Raw genomic sequence first — 27694 nt, 5'->3', positions numbered from 1 at the left:
AGGACAAGGGGGGAGAAAATATATTCAGACTTCTGGATGCTTTCATGACTGAAGGGAGACTTAGGTGGGACAAATTTGTAGCTGTACAGGTCGAAAGCAGCAATGATGGGATGAGAGAGGGGTTGCAATAACGTTCATCAAAACGTTCATTAGCATGTACCCAAAGTAAGATTTTATCTTAGGAGGGACAGAGAGAGAGCTTTATTAGTGTAAGGACTGTAAGGGGATAATTGAGGAAATGGTCTCTCTGTAAAGGGTCCTTGACTCTAAAAAGATTTGAGAAAATACACATTGCAACATTTCATTGTTTTGATTTTATGGCGATGATTTTGATTAAGTGCTCTCAACAACTAAGTCTCTATCATTATTATTATCATTATCATCATCATCATCAGCAGCAGCAGATTTCAGAAAAAAGCAAACTACATAAGAGCTATGTTTCAATCATGGGACTTTCTTATACAATATAACTCCTATGATATTTCTCAGTCAAAACACTGTTTGTCAGTCAGTCATCATCTACCGCTTTATCTTCCACCAGAGGGTCGCGGGGGGTGCTGTGCCAATCTCAGCTACATCGGGCGGTAGGCGGGGTACACCCTGGACAGTTCGCCAGTCCATCGCAGGGCCACACACTGATAGAGACAAACAACCATTCACTCTCACACTCACTCCTATGGTCAATTTAGAGTGTCCAATTTACCTAATCCCCACATTGCATGTTTTTGGACTGTGGGAGGAAGCCGGAGAACCCGGAGAGAACCCACGCACACACGGGGAGAACATGCAAACTCCATGCAGAAAGGCCGTTGTTCCAACCGGGGCTCGAACCCGGGTCTTCTCGCTGCAAGGTGAGAGTGCTAACCCCTTTGTTTTCATTAATAAATCAAAATGTGTATTAATCAAAATTCTATAGTAAGTGCACATCAGTGAGTTAATATTTTAATAGAACACGGACTGTAGTTGTGTGTGTGTGTGTGTCTGAGAAAGGACACTTCTGAGTGTTCCTCTACATAGTAACACAGACAGGAACTTTTCACGCCATCACATGGCACACACCACTCCCCCTGCAGGGTAGACTATGAGACTACACTAAGCTGGCCTTCATGTAATGATAGTATATGAAGCCAGACACAGTTAGTCTCAGCAGAAAACATGTTCACTGCCAAACATTTCACTGAGGCCTCTGGTCTGTGGACATGTAGGTCCTGGTGTGGTGCAGCCTCTGAGACTAGTGCAAGTTGGGATACTTCAGGCAGAATCTGTTAAATGCGTCATATATGGCCCGCCTGGAAAATAAAAACACATGCAATCAGTTCAACAGACTGACATTTTAAATGGCTCCTATGTTCCAGTGGTTCACCTGAAGACGTTCTGTTTAAACAGGTATGCACTGATGTGTCCTCCATTGAGATAGCGGACTTCACATCCTGGCCAGATCTCCTGCAGACTCAGGACACCTGTGCGAGGCACATAGGCATCCTCTTTAGCCTGAACTACGATGATGAGACTGGGGTCGACAGGAACTACAACAGAACAGACACATACCACTTATTTGCCAAAGGACACGTAATATATGCACTATCTCGACATGGTCAGTAGATCTCTAGTCATTGACTAAAGACTAAATTATATACATAGATTATGGAGCTGTTTCTTTTAAATGTGAATGTTTAAATGTGAACACTTACCAGAGAAGTTGGCCATGTGTGTACATTCATCCATCACTCCCTTCATGAAGCTTATTGACTCTTTATGCAATGATGGTCGAAGGCATTTGGCTGAATCTTTCTTCTTTCCATGCAGTGTGCTGTTTGTACCAAAGCTTTAATAAAGAAAGTTTTAGATGAAAACAAAAGGATTAAATGTAATCCAAGCAACACTTACCCAAGCCAGTTAACCACCAGACAAAAAAATAATACACAGTAACCAGTGCCATGTCCCAGCAATTATCCAATACTCAATACTCATAATCACAATGAGCGAAAAGTACAAATTAGATAATTAAGTACATGACATCAGACGGATAATACATTGTGACAAATGTTCAAATCTTTTCATTTAAAGGGGACATATTATGCAAAATCAACTTTTTAATCATTTTAATACTTATATTTGGGACTCTGGAGGCCCTACCAGTCGCCAAAGTGTGGAAAAAGAATAGTCAGTCCTTTTTTCGTGGTCTTCCTTAGTGTAAGTATAGGCGATAAAACACGCAATGTTGAATTCCCTGTGCTTATGACGGCAGCATGCGCATTTCACCGCAAATGTTACCGCCCCACCAGTAAGTTTACTTTGAGAGCTCCACCTTAGCTCCACCTTGTCCCTATAAAATACAAGAGTGCAGGCGAGGGAGGAAGAGCGGTATTATGTCAACACGGAGGGACAAGTGTGCTATTCGTGGCTGCACAGTGGAGTACAGTGTTTTACACAAACTTCCAGCCTCAGAGGATTTTATATATGAAGCTAATGTGCCAGATAAAGTCAGCAAGCGCGTGTTCTTATGTTCGCACCACTTCGCATCAGACTGCGGCCAGTGGTCGCCGTATTTAGTCAGCGACCGTATTTTACCGACGTACAAACACACACATTTTTAAGAAAAGGTCAAATAGAGCTCATAACTAACCATTCTGACACGTCCTAATTAAACATATTTGTTCAACATGTCCTCCATGACCGGAGCACAGACTCTGTCTGATACAGTCACATACAGTGGTAGTCTATGCAGCTCGCTGATCGCCTGTCCTAAGTCTTTTTAACTGATTTACAGTTCGACTTGATCCTTGTGTCGGAGGTCTCTGGAGCACAGACTCAGTCTGATACAGTCACATACAGCGGCAGTTTATGCAGCTCGCCGCTCGCCACCTGAGTGTTTTTAACTGATTTACAGTTCAGCAGTGTTTGGCTCGATCCTTATGGAGGACGTCTCTTCCTGTGACGGCACTCTCGCTGTTTTCCGTGCATGCTGCCATGTTGATATTGTCAGAGAACTAGTGGAGGGAGGGGGAGAGAAATGGAGCGGAGGGAACAGGAGCTGAGTGAGCGCAGTAAAAAGGACAAATCAGAAACCCCCTGGAAGAAGTGGGTGTGTGTTTGCCTGTGTCTCATTTGAATGTAAAGGGACCAGGCACAAAGCCGAGCGTTCTGAAAGGGGCGGTTTTGGCAGGGTTATTGAACTGCTATGGTGCTTCATCCATATTTTGACCAAAGCATGTCACAGACATGTTCATTAGGACACCAGGGGACTATTTTAACTTGGAGAAATAGGGTATAATATGTCCCCTTTAACACAGTTAAATATATAATGTTTTGTGTCAGCTTAAGTACGTAGACAAGCAGCAAAGTCACACATGCAGATATATCTAAAACACTTACTTACCATGGTCCAGAGTCCAAGCTTGTCCCACTGTTATTCACAGATGATAATAAGTGGTCTACTTTGTCAACCTCAGTTCCTCCTCTGGCTTTGGAGTACTGGTCTACTGAAGCTCCAGAAAAAGTCAGCAGTTGCTCTATAGAGTCCATGTTTTTCACAAAGTCTGGACCCATCTTTAAAGAATCTGCCTGATAGACAATGACACAGCACAACAGACACAAGGTTCTTACTGATGCTGGTGTGAGTTGGGTAAGGTTATGGTTAAGTATTTGTGATTACATTTATTAATTTATTAAGGCAAAATCCATAACCCCCCTGGTTGTGTAGATCTTGAGTAGGAAGGACAATTTACCCCACAGTACTCCAACAGTTGAATGATCTCCTCTTCATATACAGAGTTAATGGAATATTGTTTCTCCAGCTCAGTCCAGTTCACTGCTTTACTCAGCACACCCTACACACACAAACACAACAGAATTTTACTTCTCAACCATTTTAGTGGGGCAGAAACAATTGCTGAAACAATCTTTCACTTGGTACGAGCACCATATTTGGCACACAAGTGCCTCAGAACCTACTCCCTTAGAAAAGTATGCTATCCAGTTGAAAATTTTTCAAGATTTTTTTTCAAGAGTTTTTAACAGTGCTTGAACTATATGTGGCCAGGTGAAAATAGGGGATTGTGTTTTCAGTACCTGTAGTGTATTTTGTTGAGTGTACCTCACTTTAAGAACCACCTAGTAGAGAGAGACTAAGGAAATCAAAAAAGACATGAATTGCCCGCAAAAAATTGCAATAACACGTCAAGAGCAATGACGGTGGTGTGTGTATGTCCACTGTGCGAGTAAGTCAGGCTAACTTCCGTGAGATTAAATGATATTAAGTGATATAGTCCATAGACGAGAGGCTAGTCAAGCTAAGGGGCTGACATTTGTGACCAGGGAGTGTACCTGGTTGTTGTCGAGGATCGGTGAGGGGTCTGTTTGTGTTTTTCCCTCCGTGCTGAGAGCGAACACAATATGGCAGCGGGTCAGCGAAAGTTGCTGTGAATATGTATTTAAAATCCTGTTTAGGACCGTTCTGTCGTCAGGCATTGTTTATTTTATGAAACTGCTATTTTGTGTGATCTACCTCACAGAGGGGAGAGAAGGCCAAGTCTGAGCTGGGTCAGGTTTGAGGCCAGGTTCTCAGACTTTACTTTTTTTTTTTTTATACTTACATTTTTATTTGTTTCTATGACAAGAAAAGCACTGGCGGGGTGCACCCTGGACAGTTCGCCAGTCCATCGCAGGGCCACACATACACAGATAGAGACAAACAACCATCACTCTTATGGTCAATTTAGGGTGTCCTAATTGACCTAATCCCCACATTGCATGTTTTTGGACTGTGGGAGGAAGCCTGGAGAACCTGGAGAAAACCCACACACACACACAGGGAGAACATGCAAACTCCATGCAGAAAGGCCCTTGTTCCAACCGGGGAACCCGAACCTGGGTCTTCTCGCTGCAAGGCGAGAGTGCTAACCACTACAATCATTGCTTGTGTTGGAATACATTCCCTTTCCATGTCCTTCCATTTTGCCTCATATTTACTATCACACCAGAGAGTCACATTTTTTAACTGGGCAGAATGATATGTGTTATGTTTTGTATCTAATCCTTGTTTTTTTTCCTTTCCAAATAAAGCATGATATTTGCTTATCCCATTCCTGGAATTAGGTGGTTGGGATTTTAGGCAGTGACATTAACAGATATAATAATCTAGGTAGAATTGACATTTTTATAACATCAATTCCTTCACTTAAGTTCAGAGGAGTTGTTGACCAATTATTAAGATCTTTAATTTTCTTGTTTACAGATTCGTAGTTTTTCTTATACAAATCACTAAGACAGTGTGTTAACCAAACTGCCAAATATTTAATCGCTTTCTGAGACAATCAATAGGTATTCTTTGTTTAAGCTCAAGTGAGGGATTATAATTAAAAATTAATATTTGAGTTTCCTGTATATTGAGTTTATAACCCGAATACGTGCTAAATGTGTCAAGAAGATCTGAAAGGATAAGAATATAAGCTATATATTACTGGGTTAGTAATATATAGCAAGAAATCTACAGTTCGGCGCTGTTCGGCTTCATTTCTGTGTGGGACATCTCTTCCTGACGGGACTCTGGCCAGTCAGTGGCCAGCAGTCTGACCAATCATCGCATAGAACCTGCTGTCCACTCACTTTCCTACTTACCCCCGATACTTACTCTATCTTAGATTGTAATTTTATATTTTTTTACTTTTTATTTTTTGTAATTTTCTTACTATTGCATTGTATTTTATTTTATTTTTATTTTTATTCTCATTTCTTAACTGAGCTGTTGTGAAATTGTGTTACCTCTGGAAATTAACCAGAATGGACCTTGAAACAGTTTCATCTTGAGGCTTTGGGCCGATAGACTGGTGGGATCGCTGGATTTACAAATCTGTGCTAGCGTCAAGCGCCAGCTCCATCTTCATGAAGTGGTCAATAGATGTTAGCATTGAGCTTCCTTCGGTGGCTTCTTTAATGCCGTATATACAGATGTTATTACGGCGTGATCTTCCCTCAAGGTCCGTTACCTTGGCCTGAAGTAGTGTCTGCTGTTTCATCGATTGAATTGTTTGAATCGAGCAGAGCATCCCTTAACTTGTGTTAGCTGTCTCCTTTTCTTCCACTCGCTGTTCTGCCTCGATCAGTCTTGCACCGTGGTTACGGACAACGCAAAAATGCATTTTGTTTAAAGATATCCACATCATTCACCAGAAATCAAAAATTCTGCATTTATAAAATCAAAATTACTGAATATTATGATGATTCAATGGGGATTTCACTTTGCCGATATATAGGGTAATGTGAACTTCGAGTCTGTGTTTTACAAACAATGCGAAAAAAGAAACTGATAGACGTGTGTTGTTTGAGTGGACTTGCTGTGTGTGTACACAATATCATTTGCATCATCCTCTACATTCAGTCTTGCAGCCACATTTTGTCAAGTGCTCACAAGTCTGAGCAATGGGTGGAAGGGTAGTCCAGAGAACTAGCCAGACCTCACCATCTTTTGCCAGCCACAGTTGGCAGGGCTTCCAATGTGCATTTTGCACACTGTTGCCTGACCCCATGTGCAGGCAGCTTGGAAGGCAGACCTTTTCACATGCTGAACGAGGGATGCGCCTGTCGGTGGAGTGGCATCATAAGACCTTTGCTTATGAGCAAAAAAGTCCAGCATTGCCTCATCAATCTTGCCTGTAGTACTGTGCTTGTCATACACGGTGACAACAAACTTCTCAAGGATGTTGAAGTCTGCATCGTCTATGATAGTTGAGTATTCACTAGGGCTGGGCGATTTATCATTTTCTGATCGAAATTGCAATTTCAGACAATGCGATCATGTGATCGTCAAAGCTACGCTTTTTGCAGTGCTCCTGACTGACCCAGGATCTGTTGTTTCAACTATTTTACACATACATGCCATCTCCCTTCCTGGCAAGCTCACCAATCAGAAGTGGCATGCTGCTTGTGGACAGGTCACGACCAATAAGTATAACCAACCGGTCGAGGCAGATGACCGCACATCTCTGAGCCTGGTTCTGTCAGAGATTTCTTCCTGTTAAGAGGGAGTTTTTTCTCTCCACTGATGCCTAGTGCTTGCTCATTGTGTGAACTGTTGGGGTTCTCTGCTCTCTTTGATGTTGTCTATGTACAGTGCCTTGAGATAATGTATGTTATGATTTGGCGCTATACAAATAAAATTGAATTGAATTGAACCAGCTCCACTTGCTCCTTAAGTTCTGAAATGGCTTCAGCTGGACCAGAAGCGGAGTTAGGGGATTTAATCCCCAAGAAAAACAGCATGTCGATCATTTGGGAGTATTTCGGGTTTGAGGCTGCAGACGTGTACCAGAAACAGGTACTGTGCAAAACCGCTAAAGTTGCAACATCCAGCGGAAACACAACCAATTTATACCAGCACTTGAAATATCACCACGGGCATTTGCATGACGAGTGCATGACAAAAAAGCATCTTTTGCCAGTGTAACTCCATATGATAAGAGCAGCCGAAGACACCGGTAGATAACGACTGCCATAACAAGTCGACAAGATGGGGCTCAAGGTAAAAAATGATTGGGAGGGTGTAGGAGCAAAGCAAGGTGTTGTCTCAGGTTCTGTCTGAATACAAGTCCTTGGCAGGACACAGATGTCCTTGAATCAATAAACGATGTCCTTGGTCCTTTGTAACTTGTATATAGATTTTTACAAATATGGATGTGTATTTGTAAATAATGACATTTGTAAAACTGAAAATTGTATTTGTGAATTGCGCTTCCACATTTGTGGATCGCCAGCACACACATTCCTCATTCTTTCCACAGTTACGGATTTTTGAGACGTTATATTTTTCTCAATAATGCCTCCCTTCATCAGCAGGTGGCAGTATTTTACAAGTACAATCTAGTTTAAGTGACAATGTACTCCATGGCATGGATGTATTATGAGAACTGGATAGAGCTCTACTCGTCACTACTCATGGTACTGAAACAAAGAATACTCATGCGGCCCAAAAAGCACTTATAAGCTTTAAAATCTATATGTTTAATTCATGGAGTTTCACATTTGTCAATCAATACAAGTGATACAAGTCAATATAAGTGATATTTTTATGCCACTAAAGATGAACAGGACAACTACTAGGGCTGGGCGACATAACGTTATTTTAATATATATCGATATATTTCTAAACGAGATATAACACGGGATAATACCGCTTGTATCGATATAATTAATTTTGTGTTAAAATGACAATACATGGGCCGCAAGTTTGCACCTATTTCTCCTCTCACTCTCCCTGCATCCCTACACATACACAGACACACCGGGGCGTCGCACCCGTGGGGGAGGTGGGTGTTTTAAAACCCACACTTTTCAAGGTGGGAGGGTTCAACACTGAAACTTTTTCTGCAGTTTTTCCTCAGTTTTGCACAAACGCCTCACTACATTTACTGCTACCTCTCTGGCCGCTTCTTTTCTGCACTTGCTGCAGCTGCCTCCTCTCCCCCTCCCTCTCCTGTTGCCTCAAACATGACACCGGCTTTGTGACCAGCTGATGATTGGCTGTTCTGCCTTAAGTCCCGCCTCTCTCGGTGTGTTATGGCGCATTTCCACCGGCATACTGGCCTTGCCACGGTACAGTTTAAGTAGTGTTTCCACTAGCATAGTATCTGGTACCAGGTACTATTTTTAGTACCTGCTCCGGCGAGGTTCCAAGCGTACTAGTAGTAGGTACTATGCAATGATTGTGGGGATGCACCGATATGACTATTTCCACCGATACCGATATCCGATATTAAGATTGCTGCTATGGCCGATAACCGATATCTATCGATATCGATATATGTTTTTTAAAAAAAGTTTCCTTTATTTTCAAAACATGTTTTACCTCCAAATAACAAGGTCACATAAGACACAAGTAACCAACTACAAGTAAAGGTTTTTAGAAACCTTTACCACTTGTAGCAAGTGTGTAACTAAATTACAGTTTACAAGTACAGTTTAACTCCGTCAACTCACTAAACTCCTGTGAGAAAGTTTGGATCATAAATTACAAACATGAACATAAATAAAAATAATACCCTGGCAAAGTTACTGTAACCGAGATAAGGGCGTCTATACTGGGTACGTAAATAAAGTCAACAACCCTTCCTCCCGGCAACAACAACCGTGCCACTTCCCTTAACAATAGAACTACACAACAGATATGAGAAACAATACCTGACAAGCTCTACTAAGACCTGCCATAATAAAAGAAACATGTTAAAATACTTTATCAAACTTGCCAGTATTCATGGCAACCAGATATTTATTAAATTGCAAAACATCGGAAAAGTAGCGCCGACGTGGCATATGCCCAAACAAATGCTGCATGGCCTCCCCTTCCCGACACACATACACAAACAGCAATTAGACAGGTATAAACATCGGTTGTTAAAATCGGCGCAGTTTTACTCATTGGACCGATGCCGATATGTAAAAAAAATGACGAACATCGGCTGATACCAATATTAATGCCGATATATCGTGCATCCCTAAATGATTGGTCAGACTGCCGGCCGCTGACTGGCCAGAGACCCGTCACAGGAAGAGACGTCCCACACACAAATCAAGCCGAACAGCGCGAACTGCAGATCACTTAAAACTACTTGACAATCCTAAAAACGTGGCTTAATCTCCAACAACTACCAGGGAAACCTCTATATTTAACAAGAGTCTTTTAAAGTGCTGTGGTGTATTTAGGGACAGCGCTGGCAATCACAAGCGTCATCACAGACCACTGCCTGTGGAGTAAGAGGCAGTACTCCGGAGACATGTGGACAGAAATCAAGCCGAACAGTGCCAAATTGTAGATAAGTTAAAACTACTTAACAATCCTAACGTGGGTTAAACTCCAGCAACTACAGAAGTCTGGTGTAAGGTCACTAGTCACTCGTGTGTGTGTGTGTTGCGTATAAAACAAGTCACCGCAGTTTCACTCAGCCGTGCAGTGATGACTCCGCCCACGTTAAGTAGGAACTTTTTTGTAGTGGAGATGCAACCTAATCGTGCCGTGGCGTGCTGTGCCAAGGCGAGGCGAGTAGAGCAGGTAGAAATGCGCCATTAGATTTATTGTTCAGCTCGTGGTTAGGAGGCAGGAAATAGCTGGTTCATAGTTCACACACTACAGAGTTTTGACTTATTTTCCATTACCGTCAATCACTTTTGGACATATGGAAGCCCGAAGTTGTCAATATAATCATAATTTATTATTTATCATATCAACAAGCTGTGTTAAATATCTACGTGAAATAATTAAGAAAATTGTTTTATCCAATTAAGCATTCATTTTCACAGATACAATTTTTGCCTCTGGAAAACATTTGATCGTATATGCTGTAATGCTTTGGGGGAAACCGCAATTACATCACAGAAAAAATATTGAGATATAAATCGAGTATAGCCATTCAGCTAAAAAATATCGATATATGACTTTTAGTCCATATCGCCCAGCCCTGATGACCTCCTACTATTGATGCAGAGGAAGATCCACTGGCCTGGTAGAGACTGCACAATGTTAACTTTCCATGTCTGACCAAACTGGCTTGTAAATTCTTATGCATACCAGCTACCGGTTGACCATCAAAGGTGGACATGCAGGTTTTCTTTACAAAAAAACTGTAAAGAGTGATGTAGAGATGTCAGGGAAGCAAGTATTATTAGTTGATTTTATTTGTTTGTTCTGCACTTCACCCTAACTTGTGGTGTCAGCCTTTGTTTAAAAAATACTGTAGATTTAACTGTATATATAACTTTTTTAACTTAACACAATTAAGGATCCGCGACCCTCTGGTGGAGGATAAAGCGGTTAGATGATGACTGACTGACTGACTGACAATTAAGGATTGTTTGCACTACTTTAAAGGTGACATCAAATGCTTGTATTGCACCTATATGTTAGTTATGGAGGTCTACTTACATATATTAACTTGTTTTCATGGTTAAAAACCTCCTAATCGCTGCAAACGAGCCGCTCAAAATGTCTCCTCACTGACGCTCTCGTCAGCCGCGCTGTTTCAGACCAAAACCACACCCCCAGAACGTGGACTGTGTTGTGATTGGCCAGCCAACGAGAGCTTTCTCACTGTCCTGTGATTGGCCAGGTACCTGGAAGTGACGTAATTGGTAGGCCTCTCAGATACACAGCTCCCCCTATGGCACGGTGGATGCTCTGCATCTCAGCAGCAACGAGAGTAGTTCTTCTTTTTCTGCGGTTGAATGTACGCAACCGGATGTGCCCGGACTAGTGCCCACACCAGGAGGCGCTACGGTGGCGAGAGGAGTGGTGAGGTATACTGATGACAACATCAACATACGGAAGTGCCGATCCGCTTCGCAGAGCCCAGGAAAACAATAAAACCCTATTTTCTCAGCAGTGGCTGAACTGTTTGTTCTGAAACTTTCGGGTTTTATAAACGAGGTAATGACACTTAGGGACAGCACCGCTGATCGCCACTGGCGAGCGGTGGGTTTCACCCTCAGCCAATGACAAAGCTCCTTTTAGACTAGTGTGACAGGACTAAAAATGGATGATGAAAACCCAGTTACCAGTGATGAGAATCAGCCAACCACATCTCAAACCAAACTCGCTCCAAAAAAAGGCTCGCATTCGGTGGTGTGGAAGTATTTCGGGTTCAAGCAAGACGACAAGGGCCAGTCTAATGTGATTTGCAAGGCATGCTTTGCCGTTGTTGCAGCACCGCAAGGTATCTTTACCAGCACCTCAAACGTCACCACGAAGTGCAAAATGATGAAGCTGTTCAAGGTACTGTCAATTTGTTTTGTTTTGTCATGGTTCATGTGTGCAATAAACTTTACACTCCGTGAGGGAAAAAAATTGTGCCAGAGAATCATGATATCAATTCTAAGCTAAAATTGTGATTCATATTTTTCCCCGAATCGTGCAGGCCTACTCTGAAGGCAACTTGACCTTTCTCAAAGTGAGTTCTTACATGCTCAGCACTGGTATGTGCTATTGGTTTTTGTGTCTAATGTGAGCAGATCTTTGGAGTCTTCCTGGAAAGGATTGTCCACATCTTTTATCACACCAAACAACTTCTAGACATTGTCAGTGAAGGACTTCTGAGACTGATTGGTCTGCTCATGATGCCTGACAACTTCATTTGCCACTTTGACCTGAGACGCCAACTTACTGGTTGACTAACTGGCTAACTGCTGGTCCAGACACCTTCCACTGCCTCAGTGCAGATGGATCCTCAGTAACTCCAATGGCACCCACTTCAGGAAATTCAGGGCTCCTTCGTTCTCCTCTGCACAATGATACTCATATACTTCCTTTCGGAGCATGTGGAGACAGCACGCTGTGACTTAGTGCATGTGGCGTTTTCCTATGACATTTGAGGCAGAAAGAAAGGAGTCAGCTGTTCCAGAAGAAGCCACCGCAGCCTCCACAAGAGCATCTGTCCACTCACTACTCTGAAGCAGGGTCCCAAGTGATCTGAATGCAACCATCTCTATGTGAAGACTGCCAAACACTACAACACATTTGTCTTCAACATACAGGTCAGGCCAGTGCCACTGGACTTGTTTGGCAAGAGCATAAATAGGCTGGTCTGCAGTTATCACGGGAACCTGGTCTGGGTTGAGGTGTGCAATAGACTTTGTTCATGGAATGCCTCACTGTGGCAACAGAATGAGCCTCATCACAAAAAAGGGGCAAGAGTGAGGAAATGCTCACTTCAAATTCAAAACCTCGCTTCTTCCCTGCGTGGTGGGCTGACCAAGTGATGTTAACCTCATCACCTACTTCTTCTGGGAGGCTACACTTCTGAAGACATTCCTATTCATTTGTCAGGGGGAGACTTGACAGAGATGCATATGTGAAATGTGCATATCCTGTCAATTCAGTTGCGGCTATATAACTGCAATACTACAACTAACTAAACTTCTAGTTGAGACATATACAGGGGCTTATTAGAAAGCATTTGGGACACTAAAGTATACTACAAACAACAGTGAGTATACCACTACAACAGTTAGTAAACTACAACTAAAGCTAATACCGTATTTAACGGGGTATTGCACTTTATTTCATCGTTCGGCGGGTCCTGGGACCTATACACAGGTGCGACATATATATGAAAAAATATGATATATAATTTCACATGTATGGTATTTTCAAACTGACAGCCACGAGAGGGCACTGTAGGCTTGTGTAGCGGTATCTGCAACTCCTGTACCACTGAAAATTCAAAATTTAAACATTAGCTAACATGACAACCAAGAAAGACTGAACAAATGCCCCCCAAAAGAAAATCATATTCTGCAGATTACAAGCTGCAAGTAGTGAAATATGCAGCCGAAAATGGTAACCGAGCAGCAGAAAGAAAGTTTGTGAGTGAACGAGAAACTTGTGATAGACTGGCGAAAAGCGGAGGTTACGCTTACTGCAATGAAGAAAACAAAAAAAGCTAATTGCGGGAAAAAATCTAGATGGCCACAGCTAGAGGAACGAGTTCGCAAAAGGGTGCTTGAGCAACGTGCTGCCGGGAGAGGCTTGTCAACTGTGCAATTGCGTCTCCACGCCCAGGTAGTTGCCAAGGCGATGAATATAAATGACTTTGCGGTAGGACCTTCTTGGTGTTACCGCTTCATGTAAATAAAATGCGACTTATAGTCCAGTGCGACCTATATATGTTTTTTTTCTTCTTCATTATGCATTTTTGGCTGGTGCGACCTATACTCCGGAGTGACCATTAACACATGTTCATTCAAGTTCTACTTTGAAAACCTTTTTTTTTTTGCATTTGACGAGGTTGCCAGCTTGGATTTTCTTAAAAAGTACATCCTGAACATCATTCGTGCCAAATTTAGTGCTTGTATCACCAAATCAAAGATTCTTATGAAATATCGTCTTAATCTGCCCCAGTCCACGTTATTGCTGAACTATAGACTAATCTGAACCAATACTCAAATGCCTGTTTGTACTGGAAAGTAACTGATCCTCCTGTCCATACTGGTTATGATTTATTTTCAGGGCAATTGTCCAAAGATGTCAATATAACACTGCACCAGTTTCAATCAACTAGTTCACTGTACAGGAGTTACCACACTAAGATATAGAGAAAGTCACATGACCACCAGCCAATTTGGCACTTTAGTAATATGTGGAAAATACAATATGTAATTTGAGTGGACTCTAGGCAAAAGAATGGCAACGTAGAGATTAGGTAGTTTAAGAGTTGTGGGCTGCAAATGCATCTTTCCTCAAGATGATAGTGAATGATAAACATATTCTTTTATTCTGAGCTTAAATGAAACTGACAAGAGGACTGAAGTGGAGCTGACTGGGCTGACACAACCTACAAGTTGCACTCTGATTGATCATCATCAAAGCCTTCACCTACCAGACAGAAGGGGAAACACAACACATCTGCTTCTGCTACAACATTTGGTTATACGGTTTCAAAATGTTGAACTTCCTTAGTGATCAGTCAGGTACAATAAGTCGGTTACCGTAGTGAAGACACTGGAGGCAGTGGACCAGGACAAACAGGGGATCAAAGGGATGGGCTTTGGCCAGTTAGTCACTGCCAGGGATGCCATCTGGACACAAAGACAAAAATATCAACTTTTGAGGCATTATAAGTCCTGTTTGTTTTGTATGCTGACTGGTGAATTAAAGCTGCTGTCGATGAAATATTCAACTCTAAGTTTTAACAGCTCTACAATCTGACAGCGATCCCTCATAGATAAATCTTTGCTCAGTAACATGGTCTCACAGTTCCCGAATCTTTAAGCCTTTCGAGTACCCCTTAACATTTAACCTAATCAGGAGCCAGAACTCCCCAATGAGGAGGTTTGACCATATCTCCATTAAGATGTCATTGACTTTGAGCTGTCAGAATGACAAGCATGTTGGTTGATTGGTTGTTGAGGGATACTAGTGAAACAACAGAAATGACAGAACATGTGTTGTTATGGGGACTCACATATCCTCCCATGGAGATACCCGTCATCCCTAATGGCCAGTATCCTTCTCTTTTCAGCCAGTGGAGAAGCACAGTCGACTCCAGGATCAAAGATCCTCCCATTACAAACAAGTCAGACACATTCTTTAGACAGGAACGCCTAAAATATAGTGTGACAAATAATTTCCTTGTTTACTTTCCAATGAAGTGGTACCACTGAAATATTTTTTTTTCCTTGCATTTCTAAAACTGAGAACTTGCTTTAATTTACTTGTATAGGACATAATTAATTAAAAGTTTTCTGTTTATCAAAAGGCTAATAATCCAAATAAATAGCAATTAAATTAAAGGGAGTAAACTTACAGTTGGTCTTTGGGTTTTCGGTAGCCATGTAAAAGGTCAGTCAAGGAATAAAAAGATGCAAAGATAACAAAACAACATGACCAGAGGTTGTTGAAAGTCAGTCCCATTATGTCTGCTGCAGACAGGAGCATAATCTCCTTTACACTTTCTGATTAATGTACTTTTTACATTTGCTTAAGACATAGTTCCTAGAGCATCAACATGATAAACATGGAATATATCAACACTGTTTTTATAGTCACCACTGACTACACACAGCCAGTCATCTTACTTTAAACCCAGTTACACCTGTATCAAGAGCTGGTGATGGGTTTGCAGTTGGACAGTGCTTGACCACATTAACGTACAGGTGTAGATGCACCCAACCTGCCTTTATTGGCCAAATGACCTTCAGTGGTTGTGTTGTAGGTCCACATAGAACAGCCATGTCAAATAATTATTAATATAACCATCTATAGTTGACATTTATTAATCCATTGTGTGTCTTGTGTGTCCCATAGGTTATACAAGTGAAGTTAAACATGGACTCACCACATTAACCATCATGCTTCACTGTGATTGGCTCTGATGTTACAGAGCAATGAGACATGAGTGTATTTATTAATCTCACCTCTGATCTTCATCCAGCCTAGTTGCACTTTGCTCTCCCTCAACTATGTGAACTACATGCACTTACTGCTCCCAAACAACTACAACAGTTATCCACACACAGTCCAGAGGTCTAGATAGTCTGTACTCTTTGTTGTTATTTTTAATATAGAAGGATATAATATGGGTTCTCCAGAATCAATGAAGCCATTCCTGCCTCTTTGATCATAGGTCTGGCCATCAAGGTCCGTCGACGCCAGAAGAACTGTATACAAACAAACATTATAAATACTTAGCAGAGAATACAGATCAAGTAAAAAGCATATTCTTCTTCTTGGTGGAGGTGTCTGGGTGGACTGTTCATACTTAGTAATGGCGATGCACCGAAAATTCAGCCATCGAAACATTTCAGCCAAGAATGGCCAAAAAAAGGCATTTCGGTTTTCGGCATGCAAAAACTGCAGCCAGCGCATGCCTGTATATCCCCGCTTAGCGCCTGTCCAAGATCAGTTAGGAACACCAATAAAACGGACGGAGAAGCACACAGGAGTGGTGCGCAGAAGAAAAAAAGGCTTGTCTGTCTGCACCAGATGTGGGGCATGCACCCTCATTGTCTGATATGTTCGATGAGATCCTCCTAAATATTTCTTAATTGATTTCCCGGCTCCGCTAGTCTACATACCGATGTATCCTTGGGCAAGACACTTAACCCCATGTTGTTCCTGACAGCTATGCACAGGCTTAAACACAGACAAAACACATTGAGAACTAGAGAACAGGCTACAGTTACATCTGTAATATTTCAGGTGGTTTGCAGGAAAACCTTCAGCCTGTAAATGAAGGCAATAGGTGCAGGTGAAGCGGGAAATTCAGGAAGAGTTAGCTGCAGTTGTAGCAGGATGTAGTTGGTGAACAAACAGGGACATTTATCTCTCCATCTACTAACTCTATTCTCCAAAGTGCAACAACAAATATGACTGGAGCTTCTGTGTGTAATTAATTAAAAATAAAAATGATTCATATGCACAGTAGTAGCAGAGAGAGAGAGAGAGAGAGAGAGAGAGAGAGTGAGTTATCAAAGACAAGTGCACCAACAGCTGACCTGCCTGTAATGATTAGACTTTGTACAAACATAATTAGTCTCCGTGTACACCAGTTTATAATCTTGTGGAAATGTTGCCTTATTATTCACTTGGACCAGTGGTTCTTAACCTTGTTGGAGGTACTGAACCCCACCAGTTTCATATGCGCAGTCACCGAACCCTTCTTAATAAGGAAAATAAAATATGTTTTCTTTTTCAAATTCAAAAAAATAGGTATATATATGTTTTACTGGTGCACAAAATGAACTGTGCATCAACATCACTGTGTTCAAAGAAGAAAACTAGCAAAACATGATTTTCACACAAAAACACAATAATGAAAACTTACTGCAAATCAGTGTGACTTCTACTGTTGCCTTTCAGAGACCAGTTCAGAAATGCGCGGCTTCACCTTGGCAAGTGCCACTCTCATGTCATTTTCGCAACAAAGTCTGTTTTCTTTTCTTGTCCAGCATCCTCGAAAAGGATTGCTCGCAAAGATATGTTGTAACAAACAGTATGAAAATCTCCAGGGCTATCATGCAGATAGGATGCTGACTCCCATCACGTTCCGTTATACATGTAAATCCATATTGTACATATTCGTCCGACCACTTTTTTTTTGCTTGACATAATTAGTATGAAGGGATTAAAATATTAAGAAAGAAATCACACGACGTACCATCACGACAGTCACAATTCGACAACTGAGTGCACCAAATTCCCTGCGGCAAAAATAGGCCAAGCAATGTAGCGTGATCACCTGCAGCCAATGATGGCCAAGCAGGGCGTGTCATCACAAATGATATGAGTCGGCGTGTGTCTTGACCTCCGCCGAACCCCTGAGACTGACTCGATCGAACCCAGGTTAAAGTGGACATATTATACCCTATTTCCCCCATTAAAATAGTTCCCTGGTGTCCTAATGAACATGTCTATGACATGCCTTGGTCAAAATACCATAAGGATGAAGCATCATAGTAGTTCAATAACCCTGCTAAACCCGCGCCTTTCAGAACACTCGGTTTTCGTGCATGATCCCTTTATATGCAAATGAGACACAGGCAAACATACACTCACTTCTTCCAGGGGGTTTCTGATTTGTCCTCTTTACAGCGCTTTACAGCACTATTCGTCCACTAGTTCTCTGACAATATCAACATGGCAGCGTGAGCAGAACATCAGCGAGAGTGCCGTCACAGGAAGAGACGTCCTACATAAGGATCAAGCCAAACAGTGCCGAACTGTAAATCAGTTAAAAACACTTAGGAACAGCACCACTGATCGCCACTGCTGATCGCCAGCGGCGCGCGGCGAGCTGAATAAACTGCCGCTGTATGTTACTGTATCAGACCGGAGAATGTGCTCCGGAGACCTAGCCACCGCTGATCGCCAGCGGCGAGCTGCATAAACTGCCGCTGTATGTTACTGTATATCAGACCGGTGACTGTGCTCCGGAGACGTTAGCTGTCCCTAAGTATTTATGTGTCGGAGGTCTGTTCCTGTGACGGCACTCACACATACAGCGACAGTTTAGGCAGCTCGCTGCTCGCTTATCGCTGTGCTGTCCCTATGCCCCTAACTGATTTTCACAGAGAGTGCAGGACTGATGCACAGAGAGTGCAGCACCGCTGATCATCAGTGGCGAGCTGCATAAACAGCTGCTGTATGTGACTGTATCAGACTGAGTCTGTGCTCCGGTCATGGAGGACGTACTGAACAAATATTTTTAATTAGGACGTGTCAGAAAGGTCAGTTATGAGCTCTATGTGACCTTTTCTTAACAATGTGTGTGTTTGTACGTCGGTGAAATACGTCCCCTGACTAAATACGGTGACCGCTGGCCACAGTCTGATGCGAAGTGGTGCGAACACACAACACACGTTTGCTGACTTTATCCGGCACATTAGCTTCATATATAAAATCCTCTGTAAAACACTGTGCTCCACTGTGCAGCCACCAACAGCACACTTGTCCCTCCGCGTTGACATAATACCTTCATCCCTCGCCTGCACTCTCGCAGGGACAAGGTGGAGCTAAGGTGGAGCTCTCCAAGTAAACTTACTGGTGGGGCGGTAACATTCGCAGTGAAATGCGCATGCTGCCGTCATAAGCGCAGGGAATTCAACATCGAGTGTTTTATCGTCTATACTTACACTAAGGGGGACAACGAAAACATGACGGAGTATTCTTTTTACCGACTGGTAGGGCCTCCAGAGTCCCAAATATAAGTATTGAAATGGTTAAAAAGTTGATTTTGCATAATATGTCCCCTTTAAGAACCACTGACTTGGACTAAAGGGTGTGCATTTGGGTGTCCTAAATATCGCTAGCTAAATATCGCTTCAATAGGTCTTTTGTATTTGGTACAAACGTCCACTTAGACTTGAGGACAACCTTAATGGATTTTGGTGGTCAAAGGTCAACCTTGAACAGGCAAACGGATATAAGTGTTGATGAAACAGGACTTGAGGAACATTTTCAATGGAAACCTACATATTAGAACTAATTAGATATTGGTGGTAAAAGTGACCTCATCATAATGAATGCAAAAAAAAATCAGTTTTGGTCTTGTGTACATGCTGAGATGTTTGATATTATATAAGGAGAGGTCTGATCACGAGTTCTCAAAGGAGAGAAATGCCAGTGTCGGGTTTAAGTGATACACTCAGACAGTAGGATGTAAATACCAGCTATGAACAGCACCTCTGGTCTTTAAAGTTATGTTCGGTTTCAAAGGTTCTAGGTCTTACATGGTCTCCAGTCCCAGCCAAGTGGATACATACTGGTCTGTTCTTCTGCCACTTCTTAGGGACTATAAACTGGAATCTGGAATAACACACACATGCACACAGGGAGTACATCAGACAAAGCTACATATTTTTCCATGCAACAGAAACAATGCACGACACTATTAAATCTAAAAACAATAAGTGGCATATAGAGCTGGAACAAGCCGTCTGCCGATTTTAGAAAAGCTTTGACATTGCCGTTTTTACATTCATACTCTATTCTCTAGTGATTTTAACTAAACTACCCCACAAAACCTGAGGCCATAATCATCACTATCCTATAATTTATATAGTTTTACTTATTTATGTACTACCCTTTTTTAAATTGTTTAACTCATTTAATTTAAATGTTGATTTCTCTCAATTATGTCTGTGTTGTTTTTAATGTCTCTGTGGATGCCTTGAATCTACCTTTGTATATAAAAAGTATGTTATAAATGTACATAATCATCTACAATCATTTATTGTGAAATATTCGTAGGACCAGGAAATGCACGTCTTAGATTCATGTAGAGACCTATGAAAATAGTTTTATTTATTTTAATTTTCAAAGGCAAACACCGACTTCTTTAGCAGACGTAATCTCTGTGTGTGTTACAACTTCCAGTGATCACTGGACTCATCTTCTGTGACACATCAACAGTAGAAAACTAAAAAGGTGCCCAGAGGGATCTAATCTTGTTTACCTGGCTTTGACAGCCTCTGGTGGCAGGATTTCAGGAACCAAGTGTTCCAGGGGAGAGATGAAGAATCCATCATGGATGAGACAGTCAGAGTGCTCCTCTGTCTGCACAGCACAAACAAACACTGTACATGACAGTCAATGTATACTGATGAAAAATGAAGAATCTGAAGAGTACCTTATGTATGTAAACTGGATAGTCCTCGGGCACAAGAGTCTTGCACCTCTCTCTGTCTCCAATGATCTTGCGGAATTCAAAGATTCTGCAAAACACAAGACGGAGAAAAAACCTACAAGACACCAAAACACTGCTACTCTGTTTTCTCCTTTCTAAATTATATTTGGTTTACTGGCATGACATTCACATGCTGCCAAAGAGGAATTACAATGCCAAATACATTTAAGAAATTGAATCAAATCAATCAAATTAACTCTCACAATATGTTGTTTCCCTGTTTTTCATACCTCTTGAGGTCTTCCGGCTTCCCCCAACCTCCGATGAAGAGTTTGGTGAGGAGCAGCCTTCTGTAAAATACATCCAGTCGACTCACACCCATGGACCTGCACCAGGCATCTAGTACACAGAGACAAATTTTCACTGAGAATGGAAAAATTATACATTATCTAGCATCATCTGATATTAAAGCTGAAAGAACATTTGTACCCAAATGTTTAAATGCACTTTTGTAAGTCGCTTTGGATAAAAGCGTCTGCTAAATGAAATGTAATGTAATGTAAAAGATGTCCACTGTCCAGGAGATTCCTCAAGAAAAGTAACTGTCAATATAATCCTGTTATGAATGTTATGAATAAATATCATATTAGGAATGAATCATGGACATGACAACAAACAAGTGGCCTATATTTGGCTTTTGGCTGACAAAAGGCTGAGACCCTCCAGGTCATGTCACTTTATATTGTACCAATGATATGGCAAACATAATGAAATATAAAATAAAAAATCATTATTTAAGTTAATAAAAAAGTAAAAAGTGCTCCAGGCTCCACTAATCAATACTTAAAACACATAATAAATAATAAATAAATAATAAAATACAATTGTGAAGATTAAACGTGGAAAAATAAAATAAAATAAAATAAACATATAGCTACATAAATACATTAATTACGTGCTGGAATAAAGTTATAACTACCATGTACAACTTCGTTTTATAAGAAGCTAAAATTGACTGTTTGTGTATATTTGTTATGTTTTATGTTCTGTGAAGCGTTGTGTTACATAAATAAAGATATTACTGTTATTTTGAGGACCTGAATACTCCTTAACATTATGAATTCACAGGAAGTTTAACTACAGCTGGACTCGCTAAAGCAGTCTTGACCACCGAGGGCCCTCACACAACGATGAAACACGTTCCAAACATCACGTGTGATGTGTCAAACTTACATAAACTCAGCATAATGTACCGTAGTGACAAGAGTGAAGGCGAAGGATAGTTCGCGTTTTAGCTCACATGACGGTCAGGAGTAATGGGTAGTAGTACCTTTACAGTGGGCAGTTAGCTGTGTGATTACACTAACCCCGAGGACAGTGAGGGCAAATGATAAGCACCGAAACATTAAAGACTTCCAATGAACAATGAAGACAAATGCGACTATAACAAACAGAAGACAAACACGACATTACTCTGTCAATGACTGACCTACTGTCCAAAGTTCAACTTCAGCTAGCGTTACCTTAGCTAATCTAGTTAGTCTCGTGCCATTCATTGAACCTTACTGCTGCTTTCAGACAGACAACATACACGGACAGGTGTGGACAGAAACACTCGGGTACTCAAATACCTCACGCTGACCACAGACAACTCTTGTCGCGGTGTGGACTGGTCCGCACGGTTGTTAGCATCAGTTGCCCCCACTAGTCACTAACGGTCCGTTAGTCAAGCTGTTTCAACACGGCGTGATGGCACTTCCGGTGCAACAAGTGCAATAAAAGGGTCTTCACTGTACCTTGCTAGTTGCTACTGAACAATTTTTAAATCATAATAATGACTCAAATAATGTTTTCATTCATCTATGCATTCCACACAAATATTACGCCTGGTAAAGAAGTACAGTCGGTGTTTGCCTTTGCCGGTGTTCGTCTACGTGCATTTCCTGGTCCTGCAAATATTTCACAATAAAAGCTTTGTTGACTAAAGAATGGATGGATTCAGGGAACTGGATCGCCAGAGTGCTTTTACTTTGAAACTGGAAGTATTGTGTTCGTGGCATTTGACAGATACATTCATTTTAAACTATGATCAAAGGACATGTTGACTGCTTATTTTGTTTTTTTGTAAAAAAGGCTATATTCAAGGGCCCCAGAGAACCCCATTAAATTCAATGATTAAGTACAGGACACTGCAATCACCATGGATGGAAACAGAATATGTTTAATTCCCAGGTAACAATTTCTGGTTACCAAAAAGGTTCTGTGAACATTCCCTGACAGTTTGTAGTCCTATGGTTATAATGGAAAGTAACATAACCTAATGTTACTTTTGTCGCAACTTTCATTCAACATTTAAAGAACTTCCTCTTCTTGTTGGATCAATATTCTCCTTACTGTTGTCACAATGTTTAGGGAACCTCTGAGAGCAGAGGTGCTCACACTACAGCATTTGGTACATATTAATCATTTTAAACTGTCTGCACATCAGCACTCATTGATGAATGAACAGGCAAAATCAATAAAAAAGTTTTAATTCAACATATACAAAATTAATTCAACATATACAAAGGGTAAATGGTTTGTATTTATATAGCACTTTTCTAGATGAACACTTAAAGCTGCTTTACACTACAGTTTTTGCCATTCACCCATTCACTCACACTTTCATACAGCATATCAATGTGCAGCACATTTTCTATCACTCACCTTTCATAACCATTCACATGCTGCCGGCACAGTTATCAGGAGCAACATAAGGTTAAAAGTCTCGTCCACGGACACATCAGCATATAGACTAGTGGATCTGGGAATCAAATCCACATCCTTCAAGTCGACTCGCTCTCTCACTGATCCACCATCGCCCAAGTAGAAATAGAATAGTTTACTTGTGTATATAAAAAAACTATGTAGGTGTGTGGAAAAAAGGTGAATGTAAAATGTGCAGTGGCTGTCCAGAGAGGCCCACTCCATCAATCTTTGACAGATGGCCTAAAAAGTTGAACAAGAAACACAAGTTTGTAATCACTAAAAGTGACTACTAGATTTCCCCTTCATTTGATTATTATGAACATACATTCGCCAACACAGACAAATAGCGGGAACATTTCAATTTGTTACCTTTGTCTGTGTGGGGCAAACTTGAGTGCTTGCCCAGTCAGGTCTTCTATTTCTGCTGCAGTGAGTAAAGGAAAGCTTTTTTGGCAGGCCCCTAAAGCAGAGGTCAAAGTGCAGTGAAGTTACAAATCAAATTAAAACCTCAACAGCCAACAATGATGTGGAAAACAAAATAACACTTACCTGTTATAATCCTATATATAGAAAGGTCTTGGAAGGCCCTTTTCGACTTTCTCCCCCTCAGGCTATATTGCGACAGAACATCATTAGTAGCCACTTGCCGTAGCATACGACGAATGGCAATGCCTCCGCTCTGTCCCCCTAGAGTCGAGAGGTAATGTTGCTGTAAAAACATCCAAAATAGAAATACACATAATTGGGCAATGTAGAACAATGTGGAGAGCTTGTACAATCCCATTTTGCAAGACAAGTCAGTTCAGTTATATCTAGATTGAATTTGTGAAATGTAATGTTCCTTTCTTATGAATTGTCTAAAGACAAGATTATGATTATCATAAAGATATATAATATAAATAAAGTTTATGACAATGTTTTTACCATTTTGTTCCTCCTCTCCTGCTGATTTAGACTCTGGTCCAACTCCTCCAGTTCAGTGACACTTCTGCAAGGAGACAGCAATATGTCATCCTCTGCAGTGGCGCGGGGGGACTGTGGTCGAACACGTGTGAGCAGCTCATTCACACCGTCCTGCATCTGGTCCACCCTCTGTGCAATGCGGTCTATGTATGTTCTCATGGCTATGGAGAAATTTTGATGGTGTTACTATATACACACACACACAGTGCTTAACAAATGTATAAGACCACCACCTAAATGAACAGAACTGGTAATCATTTCTATGTTTCTTTAATGTTAATACAGCTCTTTCCTTTGCTTGATTAATCACTGACTCATCAGACAAGCCCAGTGAGCTGGCTCAAATTTGGGTATAAAAAGGTAAATTCACATTATGTAAACAAATCAAGTGTGTCTTCTTACCCTTCATGTCCATCTCATTGGCTGAGAAATTTGAAAAGCCCAGTTTGGGAAAAAAAAAAGAAATACTCTCAACTTTCTTGTCATGTAATTATATTTAACAGGAAATGTAAAACTTTAAAGCCATTGTACCTTGACCTGGGTGTCCAATGGCTTTCAGCCCAACAACCAGGTCATGAAAAGCAGAGTGTGGAATCTGATGTTTTAAGGCCCAGTGTTGTAAAAAGCACTTGAGTGAGCCCTTTATGTTATGTTCATCATTGCAGGAGTCACTTGTCTGATGTACAAGTCCGTCCATGGGCACATCACAAATGTCCAGGTCTGTGGCAGAATAAACACTGCCGTTGTCCTCCTCAGAGCTGCACACAGAACCTGCTGGCATTGCTACAAGCTCTGACACCTCTTCACACTCACGTGCCAGTTGTAGCTGTGATGGTTGTGGCTGTTCTTGTTGTAACTGCTCTTGATGTAGATGTGCCTGTTGTTGCTCGGCCTGTTCCAGTTGTGCAAACTCTCGTTTTACCCTCTTCCATCGCTTTGTGTAGGCCTGCCGTTCTTCCCTTGAACTCATTCTACACACCTGTCAAATATGTAAGAAATCAAATCAGAGCTAAAGAGCCACATAACACAAAACAGAGCAGACACCCACAAGTGTGGCAAATGTAATCAATGTATCAATATAACTAATTCATAATTTATTATGGACACATCAGGCTGCAATCAATAATAATCGAATGCTGTAATTAGTATTCAAAAATGCACATGTTAAAAAATGGCGATGGAAGCCCGGTCATCTTTCCTCTGCCTCTTCCCGTGTGAAAAACAAAATGCTTTACTCACGTGCGACCCTCGCAGAACAATAAAGTTTTCTGAATCACAACAATCTCACATTCAGAAATGGCTGACGGCGATAAAACATTCACGGAGATCACCACTTTCCGAGCAGGCAAGAATTACGGCTTGTATCACAGTTAAAACTTGGCTACGGGGGCTCTTTTCGAAATATATTGAGCTCAAGTGTGATTCATTGTCATAAATGTCTTCTTTCTGCCCATTTATCTCGAGCGACAACTTACCAGAAAGTCAGTGTAGAAACGTGTTTCCCAAAAGACTGCGGTTCCGTGTGTGTAAAGGCAACAGTGCACGTAACTACGCAGCGACGCGGAAGTGAGAACGGGACAATCGCTCACCGGAATGCAGTCTTCCTTCTAGTGGTGTGGGGGTGTAAGTGTAACGGTTGGATTTTAACTTTGAACTGAGCAACTGAGTTTCATATTTATCAAATTACACATTTCATAAAGCTCAAAATACAAATAAAGAAAGTGAGGTATGAATATATCATATATAGTGTTTGTGGTTCATACAATCGTCTGAAAAAGTACGATAAAGAGCCTAACCTTAAATTTGAACCTAAAGGTGAATCTTGAAATTGTAAACAATTTATAACGTTACCCTAACGATTTGTATTGTATTGATTTGTAATAAAGCTGGTTGAAATACACACATTCCAGAACTCTGCAATGTAAATGCTACATTTAGGTAACGTTAGGCTTCTGCATAATGTTTCCTGTGTTTCTAATGTTAGTTTTGGTTTGTGTCTAACTTTCGGAGAACCATGGGCTAACGTCGTTTTAACATTTAATTTATGTTTTTCAGCTGCTAATGTCAATTCAACGCTAATTCAACAGAATATATTATCCAATGATGAACCAACTTTTGTTTCAGCTGTTGCAAGAATGACAAATGTGATGTTCAGTGTTTTAGGGGCGGGTAGATAGTCTGATTCTACGTACAGCCCCCTCGATCCTTCTTGACTCAGGCCCACAAAGATCCTTGAAGCGTGTACATTATTTTTTACTTTCAAACACTTATTTATTTTATTCAGCAACAGGCCTGATACTTATCCATTTTTAGTATTTTAACCATTTGAGACATCTACACGGAAACGGCAAAAAACGAAAACAATCTTTTTCTTTGCTGTAGTTAGTGTGTGGAGCAAGTAACAGTGACCCTGGAGTTATTGCTCAAAACTATCTGTGTGTCAAAAAAGCCTTTCTGCATGGAGTTTGCATGTTCTCCCCGGGTTCTCCGGCTTCCTCCCACAGTCCAAAAACATACAATGTGGGGATTAGGTAAATTGGACATTCTAAATTGACCATAGGAGTGAGTGTGAGAGTGAATGGTTGTTTGTCTCTAGTTGTGTGTGGCCCTGCGATGGACTGGCGAACTGTCCAGGGTGTACCCCGCCTATCGCCCGAGGTAGCTGAGATTGGCACAGCACCCCCCGCGACCCTCTGGTGGAGGATAAAGCGGTTAGATGATGACTGACTGACCAATGTGTCTTTACTCAGGCTGTGGCACTGAAAATGATCAACACACACTGACAGATGTTCTGGGGCTGCCAGTCACATGTATGGCTCCTCTATGGCAAACCAGTGCATTGAAAGTTAGTAGTCATACATACCGAAAACAGAGGTGAGGTTTTTACTCATATTTATATTTTCACATTATTATTAGTGAACACTGTGTATCTCAAAATGGCCTTGGAATATTTTTCTACAGACTCACAAATCTTCGCTGTTTAATGATATTCATTTGATTTAAAATGTTAAATGTCTCTTTTCAGGTCTCAATTCTGGATGGACCTGATAAGTGACCTGAGGAAGAGACATTTTGTGCATTTTGTGTTACAGAGGGATTTTAATAATAACCGGGAAAAATGGAACAACCATGCCATCAGAGCTGTATGTCACAGTTCATCTCTGCCTCACCACTCTGCACCTGCCTGCATCTGCCAATCAGCTATACCCCTCTCATCAAGCCAACTTTACTCAGCTGTGTTGTCTGCTCTGCTCTGGCTGCATTTAAGCCCCAGCGCCACACTCACTCACTGCCAGATTGTTCTTGGTGCTTGCACCAGACTCACCAGTTTATTTGCCTGATCACCAGGTTCCGGCCCTGCCTATTGCCTGTCTGCT

General features: G+C 41.3%; 2 protein-coding genes across 3 annotated transcripts; both read right to left on the bottom strand.

Annotated features, from left to right (window-relative positions):
- Positions 1-299: 299 nt before the first annotated feature.
- Positions 300-22521, bottom strand: abhd18 (abhydrolase domain containing 18). Of its 2 annotated transcripts, none has more exons than XM_044041039.1 (14): positions 22238-22521; positions 20897-21005; positions 20610-20694; positions 20436-20536; positions 19711-19786; positions 16056-16140; positions 15288-15315; positions 14946-15084; positions 14470-14559; positions 3729-3830; positions 3380-3564; positions 1692-1825; positions 1364-1460; positions 300-1289 (listed from the first exon to the last, which is right to left on the bottom strand). In XM_044041039.1, exons 2-14 carry the CDS (start codon positions 20986-20988, stop codon positions 1232-1234), a joined length of 1272 nt encoding a protein of 423 aa, XP_043896974.1. In that variant the 5' UTR covers positions 20989-21005; positions 22238-22521; the 3' UTR covers positions 300-1231. The 2 variants fall into 2 exon arrangements, with proteins under 2 accessions (XP_043896974.1, XP_043896973.1); XM_044041038.1 differs by having other exon boundaries at positions 1364-1526; positions 22238-22520.
- Positions 22522-23121: 600 nt separating this feature from the next.
- Positions 23122-25924, bottom strand: si:dkey-187a12.4. The gene is made up of 7 exons (XM_044041041.1): positions 25793-25924; positions 24849-25296; positions 24720-24740; positions 24279-24478; positions 23904-24063; positions 23724-23814; positions 23122-23594 (listed from the first exon to the last, which is right to left on the bottom strand). The coding sequence occupies exons 2-7, from the start codon at positions 25285-25287 to the stop codon at positions 23576-23578; spliced, it is 930 nt and encodes a 309-aa protein (XP_043896976.1). The 5' UTR covers positions 25288-25296; positions 25793-25924; the 3' UTR covers positions 23122-23575.
- Positions 25925-27694: the final 1770 nt, after the last annotated feature.

This window comes from Solea senegalensis, linkage group LG12, assembly GCF_019176455.1.
Source record: "Solea senegalensis isolate Sse05_10M linkage group LG12, IFAPA_SoseM_1, whole genome shotgun sequence".
In the NCBI taxonomy this organism is placed as follows: domain Eukaryota; kingdom Metazoa; phylum Chordata; class Actinopteri; order Pleuronectiformes; family Soleidae; genus Solea; species Solea senegalensis.
The sequence above is the reverse complement of the archived record's forward strand: the minus strand, read 5'-3'. Positions and strand labels throughout refer to the sequence as shown.

Bases quoted from the DNA above. Each gene is read 5' to 3' on its own strand.
- abhd18 (XM_044041038.1), bottom strand. From the start codon at position 20,988: ATGGGTGTGAGTCGACTGGATGTATTTTACAGAAGGCTGCTCCTCACC. The intron at 19,787-20,435 runs GTAAACAAGATT...GTGTTATTCCAG, and splicing joins CCAGAGGCTGTCAAAGCCAG to ATTCCAGTTTATAGTCCCTA. The intron at 3,831-14,469 runs GTAACCGACTTA...TTGTGTGTGTAG, and splicing joins CCTCCAGTGTCTTCACTACG to GGTGTGCTGAGTAAAGCAGT.
- si:dkey-187a12.4 (XM_044041041.1), bottom strand. From the start codon at position 25,287: ATGAGTTCAAGGGAAGAACGGCAGGCCTACACAAAGCGATGGAAGAGG. The intron at 24,479-24,719 runs GTAAGAAGACAC...ATTTCTCCATAG, and splicing joins CAATGAGATGGACATGAAGG to CCATGAGAACATACATAGAC. The intron at 24,064-24,278 runs GTAAAAACATTG...ATGTTTTTACAG, and splicing joins AGGAGAGGAGGAACAAAATG to CAACATTACCTCTCGACTCT.